Source organism: Panthera uncia, chromosome F1, assembly GCF_023721935.1.
Source record: "Panthera uncia isolate 11264 chromosome F1, Puncia_PCG_1.0, whole genome shotgun sequence".
Taxonomy (NCBI): Eukaryota; Metazoa; Chordata; class Mammalia; order Carnivora; family Felidae; genus Panthera; species Panthera uncia.
In genome coordinates, this window is record NC_064813.1 from 7,880,176 (window position 1) to 7,895,243 (window position 15,068).

The window sequence follows — 15,068 nt, forward strand, 5'->3', positions numbered from 1 at the left end:
CAGGAGGGCCACTTTGCCTTTGTAGAAGTTCCTCCACCCCAGCATGCCTGCCCTGGTCCTTTCTGTTTCTTAATTGTATTCCATCTTTGAAGACCCAGCTTAATCTTCATCTTCATGATGACATCCCCACAGCATAATCCACTGGAGTCTTACTTTTTCAGGCTTGTTGCACGGTAAACTTAACATCCGATTTCCTATCGTCTTATCTTGTCCTCAAATGTTGCAGCGAGCTGGTCTCGGCTTTACAAGAATGTACAGCATTGCAGTCTCCTCAAGGGTAGGCACCATGCATCTCTGGTTCCTCCTAGAAGACCATTCTCAGCATGGGGAGACACACTACATATGTGATCAGTCTACAGCTTTGCAGGGAGAGCAGGGACATCATGCTACTCCTAGCAGAGCTTGTGGGAACAGGTGGATAAAGGCAGAATTATGGATTTTGGAGTCAGTCAGTCCTAGGTTCTCAAAACTGTCTCTGCCACCTATTGATTTCTTATACGTTGTGAGCCACCAAACTCCTTTTTCACAAAGAGGGACACTGTATGTAGTGTGACCATTATGGGGCCTCACATACGATGGGTGCTCATTGTGGGGCCGTCACCTTCCCCTTCCCTGTCCACAATGTTAACGGAAGAGAGAACTAGGCTCCACATCAGTTATGATGAATGAATGAAGTAGTTGTCACACAGTCCTCTTGCTCTCATTCTCCAGAATACAGAACATAATTTTGACTCAGGCAGGACAAAAATTTATGAGTAAACAATTGCTAAGAGAAAAAAAAAATTAAGGAAGGGATGTAGTTTAGGTCTTTTCAAATGGGTCACCCCAGAAGACTTAGTCAAATAAGCTTACCATTTATGTACCCATGCAGTCAGGGAAGGCCTGAAAAACTGGGAAATTCAGGGACTACTAACTGGTTAGTAACTGGTTAGCAACTGAATTCAGGCTTTGGAAGCTCATTGTGCCTGCTATGATACAGGCATGGCCAAAAACTATTACATTTAAAAAAATCTCTTACCTCTTTGACCTAAATAATAAGAGGGAAAATTCCTCCACTCCTGTACCCTGACTTATCACAGAGCTGGGGTTTTTCCATACTTCAGCTCTGGGTACAATGAGGCTTTTCCCGACTCCCAGTTAATACTGCCACATCCTTGGGATGCCTGGGCAGCTCAGTCAGTTAAGCGTCTGACTCTAGACTTCAGCTAGGGTCATGATCTCAAGCCCCTCATAGAGTTCTGAACTGAGCAGAGCCTATTTGGGATCCTCTCTCTCCCTCTCCACCCCTCCCCCACATGCTCTCTCTCCCTCAAAGTAAATAAGTAAACTTAAAAAAAATACTCTAGGTCTGCAGCCTCCTCCCTCACATGTTCTCTCTCCTCGATACCACATCATTAATTTACGTGTTTGACTTGATTACATCATCACTCTTACCTAGCAGACTGTAAGTTCTATGAGGTGTTGATTTCATTCCCCTTTGTACCTATTTCCTAGCACACTGATTGACACGTGTGGATAGCAGTAAATAGTTCATGGATGGATGGATGGATGGGTGGATGGATGGATGAATACGTGATTGATGGTTAAAATTATAGCAGCTTATTCCTTTAATCATAAGAACTTACTTATGCATCTATAAGGTATACTGGGATTTGCTAATCTACAGCATAATTGCAGCAAGTTTTCTTGCCGAAGAAGACCTAAATCATATTCAAGGTAAATTAAGCGTTGAAAGCCAAAAATTATATTTTAATATTTAAAGGCAATTATATAATTAAATACCATTATATTTGATAAGAAAGTTTGTAAACTAAATAAAACCATCAGTATTTCATGAGACTCTTATTATGTCACTATCTTTAGGTTTTTGGTTACCTTCTGGGAATGTAGTCAGTTAAAGAAAAGACGGTATCACTCTTCAGGTAAAAATTTAATGAGGTGAAAGTTGACTCTTAGTTCGGAAGGCAGCATATCTAACTTGGTATTTTCCTTGTGTCCAGAATTACTTAACATAATGAACTTCATTATTTATGATTATAACACTACTTCCTGAAATATTTCCTCTACCATATGGCAAAACCCAGTCTTATTCTTCCAGTCACTTGCGTATTTACTAAATGTTCACTCATTTATTCAATGAACATTTATTAAACATCACAGGTATCAGACACTGGGATGCTGTCCTCCCCACAATAACAAACCTGTCAGAGTATAAATGGATATTAACTGTGGTCTGACAATGGCTTTCTGAGTCTAGGACCTCTTCACTTCATACCTTTATAGATGCATAGTCACAAAATTTGATGATGTCAAGAGCTTTTCAATTATATGAGTACCCAAACAAAACTAACTTAAAGAGATTGTATGAATTGCCAATGTCACAGAGCTAGGATCACTCCAGGCTTCTTGAAGCTCGCCACCACCACTCCCCTGCCCACTTCTCCCTACTTACCTGAGACAGGTCTTATTTTCATTCTCCATTAGGACCACTTTTCATACAACCCCTCTTGATTCACTCATTCAACAAATATTTATGCTGGTTGTGTTCTAGGGAGCTCACAATTTCATCTTCTCCCCTGTATCTGCTCATAACACCTGGTCGTTTTGACCTCTGTTAATCTAATCACCCTCAAATCATCACGCAGGTTATAAATCTCTCGAGTTATTCTTGACTCCTTTTTTTCCCTTTCTCTTCACACTCAATAAACCAATGGGTTCTGTTGATACTAATCACCAATTGTTTCTGGAATCTAGACTTTGCTGTTCATACCTTTAAAGGTACTCTAATTCGGGCCCCATCATACTTGCCTGGACTACTGAAATGGCCTTCAAGCTGATCTCCATACATTGAACTAGGATTGGAATTCTTTACCACTGCAGGAATGAGTGCCCTTTCAGAGGAAAGAGGAGAAGGAGGAGGAAAAGGAGAACCTAACTGTTGTCACTTCACACTTAAAAAAAACATGATGGATTAACAGATTTTATAATTTACTATTTTATACAGGAAAAGTTTTTTGTTTTTGTTTTTGTTTTTTAAGAACCAAAAAAAGAAACAAAAACCCTTATCAAGAAATTGAAAGTCTTTCTCATTATGTATGGCCTCATCTGCTCCTTTTAACATTTTCTCTCCTTGGTATGCTCTGAGCCCTGGCACCTCTGTATTCTCTCATCTGGTTTAGACCCTTAAATGGTCTCTATGCTCCAGTACATAATTCTTAATTCTTCCTGGAATGTGCTTCTCCTGCCTGGTTGACAAAGGCCCCCTGTTCTGTGACTCCCACAGGACACTGGGAATTGTAGCCTTTATACCTCCTGCCATCTCACTGTTATTTACACAACTGGATTCCTTCTAAGCACCTAGATTTCCACTTTTCTGTCACTTCTAAACCTCCAGTGTTGGCAAAGTGACTGGCACGTGGTAGGTGCTCAGTAGGAGCTTACTGAATGTATAAATCACCCTTTGGGAAGAGGCAGAGACATAAATAATATTGTTTTCATGTATTTGTTGCAAAATGGAGGTATAAATGAAGACCATGGGAGCACAGAAGGCTTCACTCCCTTGTTAGCAGTCTTGCAGGAGAATAGTTCACAGGCTGATATCTGCTAGCAGGAAGGTTAATGCAGCTCCCTGAATACTTGTACCATAACTTGGGCCAGTTCATCCTTGTGAAGCCCACTTTAATTTTATCTTAAATCCTGAGTCAGACACAACTGAGAAAAGGTAAAGTCAAGTGAGACACTCAGTGATGCTCCCTGACTCTCTTCAGAGTTTCTCTTTGGCAGGAAGTATAACACAGTACCTGTATCATTGGGGCAGAGCTGGTTTTAGGGCTCTTTTGTCCTGCTGCAATCCGCACACCATTTGTCTTCTTCTCTGGGTAAATATGTGTCCAGTCAAATTTCCTGGGGACTGTGAGGCATGATTCCTCTTAGATATGTCAGCTTTTAGAACCGTTGTTGGGTCCATACACTCTGTAATGTGTCTCCAGTAGGCAATGAATTGTCTGTTATGTCTGTCTTCCCCTCTCCATGTTACACTGTCCCACTTTCTCTTCTTTCAGGGACTGTTTCCATTACCACCCTAACCGTGCTGGCCTATGAACGTTATATTCGCGTGGTCCATGCCAGAGTGATCAATTTCTCCTGGGCCTGGAGGGCCATTACCTACATCTGGCTGTACTCACTGGCATGGTCTGGAGCACCTCTGCTGGGCTGGAACAGGTACATCCTGGATGTACACGGACTAGGCTGCTCTGTGGACTGGAAATCCAAGGACGCCAATGACTCCTCCTTTGTGCTTTTCTTATTTCTTGGCTGCCTGGTGGTGCCTGTGGGCGTCATAGCCCATTGCTATGGCCATATTCTGTATTCCGTTCGCATGGTGAGTTGAAGACTTCAAATGTCCCTCCCCTAAACTATGTCCAGGGTGGAAAATTCTGTGTGGAAAACAGTCAAACTCTTCCTACATGAACAGTGGTTGTCTGCAGCTAAAACAGCTCTACCGGACTTCCCACTTGATATAATTGTGCACGCTAAAAGACCCATGAGGAATGACATCTACTCTATATACGCCACTCTCTAAACCACAAAGAGGAAGGAAAGGGGTTCTAGACAGACAAAATCAACAACAACGAAGAACACCTGCATTCTCCAGCACTCGTAGACTTCAAGAACTCTAACCAAGGAAATTCCACACTTCCTATCATTTTATTCATTCAAAGGTCACATAAACCCACTAGAGAATAGTACAGATATTTTTTTCTGGAAATCACTTTTGAATCATAAAGCATAAGAACTGATCACCAGCAGGGTTCCTGTTGGGTGCTAGCAAGGAGTCTGAAGTGACAGTATGGGGCACACTCCATATGCAAGTCTCCTACTTTACCCATGTATGTTTTCCTTGCTCACTCACTGTGTCTTCCCGTTCTGTGTCTTCTTTCCTCAGAACTCCTGCTCATCAGTCTCCTGCTCATCTTGATAATCCCCTCTAGCTTTCAAGTTTTATAAAAAAAAAGAAAGAAAGAAAAAGATAAAACCTCTTTGCCTTGACATACATCACTTTAAATCATAACCAGTGGCTGGTTCTCTTTCTCTCTGTCTCTCTCTCCCTTCCTCCATCCATCTCTCCACCCTTCTGTCCATCTCTCTTTCTACCATATGAGAACACATTGAGAAGGTAGCCATCTCTGAGCTGAGAAAAGAGGTCCCATAATGAAACCTACCATGCTGGCACATTGACCTTGGACTTCTCAGCCTCCATATTTGCGAGAAATACATTTCTGTTGTCTAAGCCACTCAGTCTAGGGTATATTGTTAGGGGAGCTCAAGCTAAGATATTTACTAAGCACTGAGAATACAACACTGTGTAATTTATAGCTCCTGTATCAAAGAGTTTGTAGTTTACATTCAGCTAGTCGTTATTCCTTAACCCGTTGCAAATTGGTCTCCTTCCTTGATCACACTGTCACAGAAACAGCCCTCATTAAGGTAATTGATAATATACCAAATGTTAGTTCCAATGGGCACATTTCTATTTTTTTCCTGGCATCCGTGGCATTTAACGCTTGTGATGTTATTGACAACTTCCACCGAACTATGGTTTCTCCTCCACTAGAACCCCATTCTCTCCTATAGTTATTGTTGACTCTGGACCATCTTCTTAGGTCTCTGCCAAGGGCTGCTTCCCATAGGCCTACCTGCATTCTGTGTTTAGCCCTCTTCTCATACTACACACTGGCCTTCGGCATCTCATATGCTCTTAGGATTTCTCCTTCTAACAATAGCGTGGTGACTTTGGAATCTCTATTTCTGACCCAGGATGTTCTTCTGACCTCTGTCAGATCCCATAGTCAGTTGCCTATTGCACACCTCCACTGGAATGGCCCCCAGACTCATCAGATTCTATGTGTGTGAAGACGAATTGGTCATCCCTCCCCCTAGATCTGCTGCTTCCGCATTCCCTTTCTCAGTAAATGGTCATTATTCCTCAGCCAAAAATAATAGAGTAAATCTTGGACTATTCCTCATCCAGGTCTCCCCTACACCCAATCAATTATCGATTTCATCTATTCAACCTCAAATATTTTTCCATATGTCCCTTATCCCTTCTCCTATTGCCACAGACTCAATTCAAAGGGGCCCTAGTTTTTCTTCCTTTATTCTTGCTTTCATCTAATCCATTTTTCTATACACTTCCATTAGAGTAGTTTTTCTCAAAAACAAATTTTCTCAAGTCATTTCCCAGCTTAAAATCCTTTAGAGGTTCCCCTACCTTCATGATTTAAAAATATAAAGCCCCTGAGTATGACTACCAGGGTCCTGCAAGGCCATCTCTTATCTGCATGTCCAGCTTTATTTCTTAATATGCCTTCCCTCTTGCTACCTCAGGCTCCAGCCAAGTGCAATATTTCTTGTTCCCAGAACTTAACATGGGTTCTTTTACCTCTTTGCCTTGACACGTTTCCTTTCCCTGGAATATTCTGTCCCACCTTACTTGGCTGCCTCATACTCACCTCAGAAAGCTGAGCTCAGGATCTTCTAGCCCTTACCCATATCTGAATCAGTTACCCATCTTGTGTGTTCCCATATCCCTCTCTGGTCACCTCCTCCATGGCATGTATCACCTACGGAAGTAACGTGTGCTGTCACCCTCAGCATACAGTGAATTCCTTAAAAGCAGAGACCCAGTCTTTAAGTTTTCACCTATAGCTGGAACAATACTTTCAAACAATAGTTGATCAAAGACTATTTTTGGAATGAGCTACAGGCAGTGTTCATAGGAAGGAGAAGTGGTACAAGGGTAAAGAGACTTGACTCTAGACAGCAATATTCTCCACTCAGAACCTGGCACCATAATCACCTCTATTTCCTTATCCAGAGGTGTGATGCATAGCAGTGATGGAGAAATAGCTTCTCACATAAGAATGAGGACTCACAGTGAAGTTGTTGAAAATCTACAGGTGTCTGGATCAATAAGCACTATTTATGTAGGGAGAGAACACTTTTACTGGGACTACATGGGGAATCATCTTAAGTGGTTCATCCTTCAGGACAAATTCAACTGTGCATGTGCTTTTGCTTCATCCACAACAGTTTTTAAAAATACACTCAAATGATTGAACAAATAGGGCGAGACATGAAGTAGAGCTCTTTATTTGGAAAACATTGAAAGAATAGAGTGAAAGAATAGATAATGATAAAACAGAGAGGTAAAAAAAGAGATAAATGAAAAATAATCATGGACATATTCAAATATGTCAATATGTCAATATGTTTGTATATTCACATATACAAACCCAAATAATCCAAAACATTAGAACCATATCTTTATGCCAAAGAGGAACTGTGAAAGTATAGCCCAATATTTTCCTTAAATTAACTTCTGCAGCATACATGTAATTCCAAGATGATAAATGCGGGCTCTGCTTTCAAAAATGGTAAGAGGATGGGGACTGAATTACCCAGAAAAGGTAGAGATGAGTCTGTGGGTCCCTAGGTGGTGGGGAATTGGGGATGGATGATTGAACTGTCATCTTATTACTTGTTAGTTGAAACTTTGAGGAGCCAAAACTCATGATTCCTAATATCCTATAGTATCATAAAAGTACAAATCCATAGAAGTATATTAGTTTCAAATATAATTCCAATGTAAACAAATAATCTTGAGAACAATCCCACAAAGTCATATGTATGGAAGTGGGACGCAACTTCTGTTAACTCTAATAGGTTATTCATTTGAACGTCCTTTAGTCTTGATTCTCAGAGGAAGTAATTGATTGCTTAATGTCACACAGAGGGCAAAAGTGGTGGATCTGGGATATGGACCCAGAACTAATTCCAAATCCAGAGCTTTTACTAGAACTCCACAACCTTCTTAAAAACTCTGGGGGGAAATCTCCCACCCACCCCCCAAAAAATGCTGTTGTGAAAATAGAATAATATCCTATCATATTAAATAAAATAGTTTCTTTTAAAATAGAATTGCACATGGGGCACCTGGGTGGCTTAGTTGGTTGAGCGTCCAACTTTGGCTCAGGTCATGATCTTGTATTTGTGGGTTCAAGCCCCACGCTGGGACCTGTGCTGACAGCTCAGAGCCTGGAACCTGCTTTTGATTCTGTGTCTCCCTCTCTCTCTGCCCCTCCCCTGCTTGCACTCTGTCTCTCTCTGTCTCTCAAAAAATAAAACAAAACATGAAAAAGGTTTAAATAGAATTGCACACAAAGAAAATAATGGTATCAGACATTTGACAACCACGCCCACTCCTACACATTCCCTCTACTCTTAAAAAACTCAACACTTTAATTACCCATTAACCCTTCCATTTTCTGTAAATATGAATATGTGTTTCTACTAAGAATATAGTTTCCTAAATATAATTTTAGATAGTATAAATAATTTAGCTACATCAATTCAAATGTACTCTTAAATACTATAAGCACATGTTCTGATTTATTTGGAATTTTTTTCCTTAATTTTTATGACAATGCTAGAATAAAAGGAACACCTTTTGAACATTTGTTGTTCAAAAGGAACATTTGTTGAAATGCAATAAATTTCTCAGTTTAAAATTATATGTGAAGTATAAACAGTATGTACAATACCTTTTTTAAATTTAAAAAAAATTGTATTTTTGTAGCAAAATTAGCCTTTTAGAATGGTCAGAAAAAACTATTTTATTCAAAACATGATTTTGGTGTAGAGGAATATTTTCCCCCACCCCCTAATAATACATTTATAATAACAATAGAAGGAACTTCTAAGGAAACTTTAAGAAACCTGAACAACTTTCAGACTGTAGACCATTGTTCCTCAGTGCCTTTACTGGGGATAAATTAAGATCAGATATGCTGAGTTTACACGGATATGGCTACAAGCATTCTCTGCACCTGAGTCCTGATGAAACCAAGCATAAGCAAGGTCGCCATCAGATCCCACTTTGTAGTAATAGTCACTGGCTCGGAGTTGGAAGTCACCATAGCTTGCAGCAAGAATTCATCTGGCAATTAAGTTTCATCGAGACCAGCTTAACCAGGCAGAACTGACATCATATGCTTTTGGCCTGGTTTGAGAAGTGGAGCATTATGGTTTGGTGTCTGCATATCTATTATTGAAACAGCATAAGAAAAGGATTCTTTCATTTTCAACCTTTTCTTTCTTCTTTCTGCAGCTTCGTTGTGTTGAAGATCTTCAGACAATTCAAGTGATTAAGATTTTAAGATATGAAAAGAAAGTGGCCAAAATGTGCTTGTTAATGATATCTACCTTCCTGATCTTTTGGATGCCTTATATCGTAATCTGTTTCTTGGTGGTTAATGGTTATGGACACCTGGTCACTCCAACAGTCTCAATTGTTTCATATCTCTTTGCTAAATCAAGTACTGTATATAATCCAGTTATTTATATCTTCATGATAAGAAAGGTAAGCATAATAATAATAAACTCATTGTTTTCACTATACATATGTGACTGTTGGAAATATAATACTTTTATAGAGGTTATTCAGAAGAGCTTCAGCGATAAAAACCTAAATCAAGAATTCTAGAGGAAACTAAAGTGTTCAGGAAGAAATGTAAGATATTCCCAAAGAAAATAGTAAAAATTCTAAGATCTACCAAGAGATCTTAAGTAAAAATCTATTGAAATTAACATTTATCAGAAAATATTTTATGTTCAAAGTTAAAATTCATTTAAAATTCTTATAGTACTATGGAGGTTATCCATTATTTTTACAAAACACCATGAGACAGGCACCAATACTATTCCTTACTTTATTTATAAATTAATAACATAGGTTCAAAGAAGTTAAATGACTTGCCTGACCCAGGAATTGTTGGTGCCTGGATTCCAACCTTGTTTGCTTGAATACCAAAATCTACACACATAGCTCCCCACTTGGGGTTACAGATATTATTAACAATTAGTTGGGTTATTATTCATGTACCATGGCCAGTGTGTAGCTCAAATTAATCTGGCTTCAGAAACTCCTCTAGATCTAATGGGAAGCTTATTTCTGTGGTAGAAAGGTTTTGACTTGGTGGCTGTCAGTTATAACTAAGAAAGCCCTCATTATGATTGCTATGAAGCTAAGCCTCTAAGTTGCAAAGTTTAAAAATCAGAGAATTTAAAAGTTATGAATAATAGTTAATTACTCCATTGGAATTTTAAGTTAACAGGTCACACTAATATCAGATAATAACTACTCAGGCTACTAATGCTCAAGAATTTGGAATAACAGGGCATTTTTTAAATTAACCTTATAATATTCACTGCTAAATCTCCCTCTCTCTTCTTACTTTTGTATGGTTTCGATCTGTATTCACTGATCTTTCTTTCTCATGTTGCCTTCATTAACTGTTTACTTGAACCCAGAGAATTTCAACTTGGAGTCCTTACAATCTGAGAATTACTTGAATTGACTTTAGGAGAGTCATGAGAACCCTGAAACTTGGTCATAAAACTTTTTAAGAATGTTCACATGTGAATTGTTTTTAGCAAGATAGATTATAACTGATTTTCTGAAGAAGTATAAGACCTCCATATTTTAAAAACTACCACCTCGACAGGCAAATAAATACGTTTTAAATATATTACCTAACAATTGTTTTTTTATGTTCTTCCTCTGGGCCAATGGGTCATACATTAGTTCTTGGAAAACTTTAAAATGCATACACCACACCTGGAGAGATTGTGAAAACAAAAGTGCATATTCAGATTTGCTATGCTGGGTGCCTGAGATTCTGCATTTTGATAAGTTTCCACATGGTTCCCATGTTTCTGGTTCCCAGGAGCACACTTTGAACTAGAAGTCTAAAAGATACAATAAACAAACAAAAACAAACAAATACATAAAACAATAGTCCTTATCTTCAAGGAGCTCACCATTTATGTGGGAAAACATATTTGGGCATACATACTCTAAACCCTTATAATGATGTATCTTTAGCACTTAACCTGATATAAGAAGCAGTAATTTGATGAAGAAATAGTCTCAAATATTTTTGAATGTAAGTATAAACTAAATACTAACTTGTATATAAGTGGGGTTTAAAGAAGACAGAAACCAATGTAGCTGGTTATCATAATTTTCATTACTACTCCCTGATCTGTGAAAGCCCATGGATAAGCCCATGTATTTTGCTCTGAAAAAAGGGGATAAAAGTTAAATTAAATAACTTATGGTTCAGCATTGTGTCCAGGACAGAGGGAAGAATCATGGGCACTGGTGAATGCTAGCATTCTCCACTGTAGTATTTTTTCTCTAAATGCTTTGTAATCTTGATAGAAAAAAAAAAATTCTTTTCCTAGTTAACAGAAAATTAGTGAGACAGCAGACTTTAAACTCTGCAGGAAGGGCCTTGTCATTCTTTGCTGCCCAAAATATTCCCAAATTGTAGCACAGTGGCTATCACCTAGTAGGTGCTCACTGAATATTTGTGGAAGGCATTGATGTTCAAACTTCTTTAAAGAAATGGATTTAGTTGCCCTCATAGAAGGTGCATGAAACTTGAATCCACAGAGGTTATAATAGTCCTATATGATTTTGTTAATGAGAATTAACAAATAGAAATAAATTTAATAAATAGAAATAAATGTTAATAAATAGAAAACATAAGACTCCAGGTTTATTTAGGTACATCTGAGCATTGCCACCTAACCCCATACACACATAAGCTAACAAATAAAAAAGAACAACCAAAATTAAACTCAACTAATTTTATTGAATGTTAATCCAGATTAAGGGCCAAATGTTTACTTAATATTCAACTTTATTTTCTCCCTGCCCAGTTTCGAAGATCCCTTCTGCAACTGCTATGTTTCCGACTGCTGAGATGCCAGAGGCCTGCTAAGGACCTACCAACCAATGGGAGTGAAATGCAGATCAGACCCATTGTGATGTCACAAAAAGATGGGGACAGGCCAAAGAAAAAAGTGACTTTTAATTCTTCTTCCATCATTTTTATCATCACCAGTGATGAATCACTGTCAGTTGAAGACAGTGACAAAACCAGTGTGTCAAAAGTTGATGTAATCCAAGTCCGTCCTTTATAGGAAGGAATAGTGGTAATGAAAGACAAGGCCTTGTATTGAAAACCACTTTCAGACTTCCATTATAAGGACTGTTTTGGAATCCTCATTCTATGTTAATATTGTTGGAAAGGAAAAATTTTCCTCTGCCCTACAAGATTCTTCTGGCTGGTCTAGGAATTAAATTAACATCAGACAGATTAACAGAAGAAAAAAAAAGTTTAATTCTGTGTGCAAGGAGGCCAAATAATAAAATTGAGACCCAAAGAAATAAATGAGCAAGGCATGCAGCTTTCATACGTTTTAGACAAAGAAACATAAATCTATAAGGAATTGTCAGGACAAAGAAACTTATGTTTGGGAGCTTCAGTTAGAGTTCTAAACAGAATTTGGGCTGGGGTAGTAATTTAGTAAAAGTAACAAGGTTTGCTTATTTGGACTTCTTCAGCTCTGAATTCTCTGTCTCTGATGATACAGATGTCCCTCTAACCTTCTGGTGCAGAGAGGTCTCTTTCGCGTGAGAGATTTCCTGCTTTCAGGGGAACAAAGGAAGGTCAGATCATCTTTTATACACTTGCTATTTCTTAATAACTTGAATTCAAAGTAATCATGCGATTGTGGCATATTTTGGGGCAGCCTACCCTAGGGTCCCACAATATCAACAGAACTTTTGTGGCCCAACAGGAAATATGAATTGCCCATATGCTTTCTGGCCACTGGAAACAACTGAGCAAGACAAATTGTTTTAATTCAATGGGTGCTTTCCATAATGAAAAACCACTTATGGCACAAGATGGGCATCTGGCACCATCAACTTCTAACATGTTGGAAATTTTCATTTTGAATATATTTTTTTTTAATGACACTATTTTCCAAGGCACATAGATGTTTTTCTCAAAAATACTTAGCTGTATTTACAGCTCAAAAATAGCTGTAAAAATAACTTTGTATCATACACATGTGAAATCACTAGGAAATCTCGAATTTTCTGTAGTGTTGGATCCTAATCACTGTCACATCCTATGTTTGACCAATCAAATTTATCAGAGTCAATTCTAGGGTGACAAAGAAATTCAGCGCCCTGGCTTCCTCCAAAACAAAAGACTTGCCATATATGCAGTATGATAAAGATGAGTTTCAGATGAATATGCTGCTAAGCAAGCTCTAGAAGAGTTATTAAAAAGCACACAGCAAAGATGGTGAATTTCAAGCTAATCATAGCATCTAGGAAATCATACACTATCAGAGGGTGTACATGAAGAAGGATGTGTTGATGGCAGATAGGTATCTCCATCTGTTTCATTTCAAACATAACTTGGCCAGATTATCCTTTTTAACAACTTGCCACAATTTTGCCAAGAGTTTTGGGTTTAGAAAAGAAGTTCCAAGCAAAAAATGAAACCTAATTTGAAGGGGGTGAAAGTAAGTGTAAAACAGTACTCATAAAGTGTATTATTTAATCTCTTTTGCTCTTCAATCAGTCTACTGGACAATCAATGCTCAGTGTTAGTAAAGAGGCCATTTCCCCATAAGTCATTGTTTAGACTTAACATGGATTATTAGAACTCAAAGGTTTCTTTGACAATGTAAAACAGAAACTGAATCATTTTATTGTATTGCCTAGTTTTTATTTCTTGGATGACTATCCCACTTAGTGGAGCATCTACATAACTAATCATGTTTGAAAGACTTCTAAGTAATTCAGTTGGCCTATTGAAGAAGGAAGAACCAAAGAAAATGTTTTCACTAAATGAAATTTTCAAAATCAAGTTTATTGCTGGTTCTGCCATAGCAAGTTAGTAAACTGCTTCTGGGAGTCTTAAATGGAGTAATTTCTATGAAAACTGTCTTCCCTTATTTCCTTTCCACTCTGTTGTATATATTATTTAATTTGTAAATAAAACTCTTCTTAGTCTTCACTTAGTATGGCATTAATGGCCCTTTTTTAATCTTCAAAAGGTAATACTGGCCTTTGAAGACTGTGAAGTAAAATTTGTTCCTTTTGTAACTCTCTAGAGTGCCCCAAATTCCTCATTTACATTTCTAGTTTTAGTACGTGAATCTGAGTTCTGTGTTGGAGAAGTTCCATCCAGGGGATCAAAAGTGAACTTAACATGTTTGCCAAATTGTAATTTTTAGTCCTAGGTGTTGAGTCAATCTTATCATGACCTTCTTTATGTCCTTTAAAGAAAGGATGTGATCTGTCTTCCTCAAGGCCTCTGGTGTTTTACTTTTGGAGAAGTGAAAGAGATCTTAGTCATTGCATTTTTATATTTAGAATGACCACACCTATGTGTAGTGTTGTAGGAAAACTGCCTTTTGCAACTTTAACTGGTGGTTTGGGGTTGTTTTTTTTTTTTCTTTTTTTTTTTTCAATAATTTCAATGAACACAGAGAAATTCTATACTGAATTTCATTGTAAGCTGGCATATATCTTGCACTAGTGAATTAAATATGATGATAGAAACATGGTTTTGATCCTTAGTTTTGGTTATAATGAAATTAAACTATTTGCTACTTCAGAACCTTTCTGTCACCTGCTAATGACATTGGGAATTTCTTTTAGTGACTCCATGGAGTTTGCAGGAAAACAGGTCCTGTTTTCTGGAAGTAAGTGAGCCAGTCCCATGGTCTTCTGACATAGTGCAGGGGTCTCAGTGACATGGAGCACATAAGTAGGTAGGTGCTACCGATGGCTATCAGTGTTCCAAAGAAAAAGAGTCCTTTATTTATCACCTGTAAAAACAGCAAGAAGTCTCATTTCATTTGTCCAGAGATTAAAATCTTGAAAGACTTCCTTCTTAAACAACCAAGGAGTATATAATTTCTTCTTTATTCTTTAACCTGAAACAGCAATTTAATTGAATGACCACTAGGTCAAGGCCTACAATGACCAGTAAGGTCTAGAATTTGGAGCTTTCCTCCTATCTCTGTCCTTTCTCCATTCCCAGAAATAACTGAGTCCATGTGTTCTGTATAAAGAGTTCTTTGCAGTCTCCCTGTGTATAGCCATGAAAAAAACCCCCACATAGTTTAGAAAA

The 15,068-nt window shown here is 38.0% G+C and overlaps 2 protein-coding genes across 2 annotated transcripts in view; one reads left to right on the forward strand and one right to left on the reverse strand.

The window, feature by feature from the left end:
- OPN3 (opsin 3) overlaps positions 1-12,309 on the forward strand; it is a 42,268-nt gene extending 29,959 nt beyond the window's left edge. Inside the window, exons 2-4 of the mRNA XM_049633859.1 lie at positions 4,062-4,381; positions 9,170-9,421; positions 11,788-12,309. Coding sequence (XP_049489816.1) covers positions 4,062-4,381; positions 9,170-9,421; positions 11,788-12,051 — 836 coding nt within the window. The 3' untranslated portion in view covers positions 12,052-12,309. The remainder of the gene's footprint in view (positions 1-4,061; positions 4,382-9,169; positions 9,422-11,787) is intronic.
- A 2,151-nt stretch (positions 12,310-14,460) lies between these two features.
- The window catches only part of KMO (kynurenine 3-monooxygenase), a 36,931-nt gene continuing 36,323 nt past the window's right edge, over positions 14,461-15,068 (reverse strand). The window contains 2 exon segments of the mRNA XM_049635317.1: positions 14,461-14,629; positions 14,632-14,763. Coding sequence (XP_049491274.1) covers positions 14,561-14,629; positions 14,632-14,763 — 201 coding nt within the window. The 3' untranslated portion in view covers positions 14,461-14,560.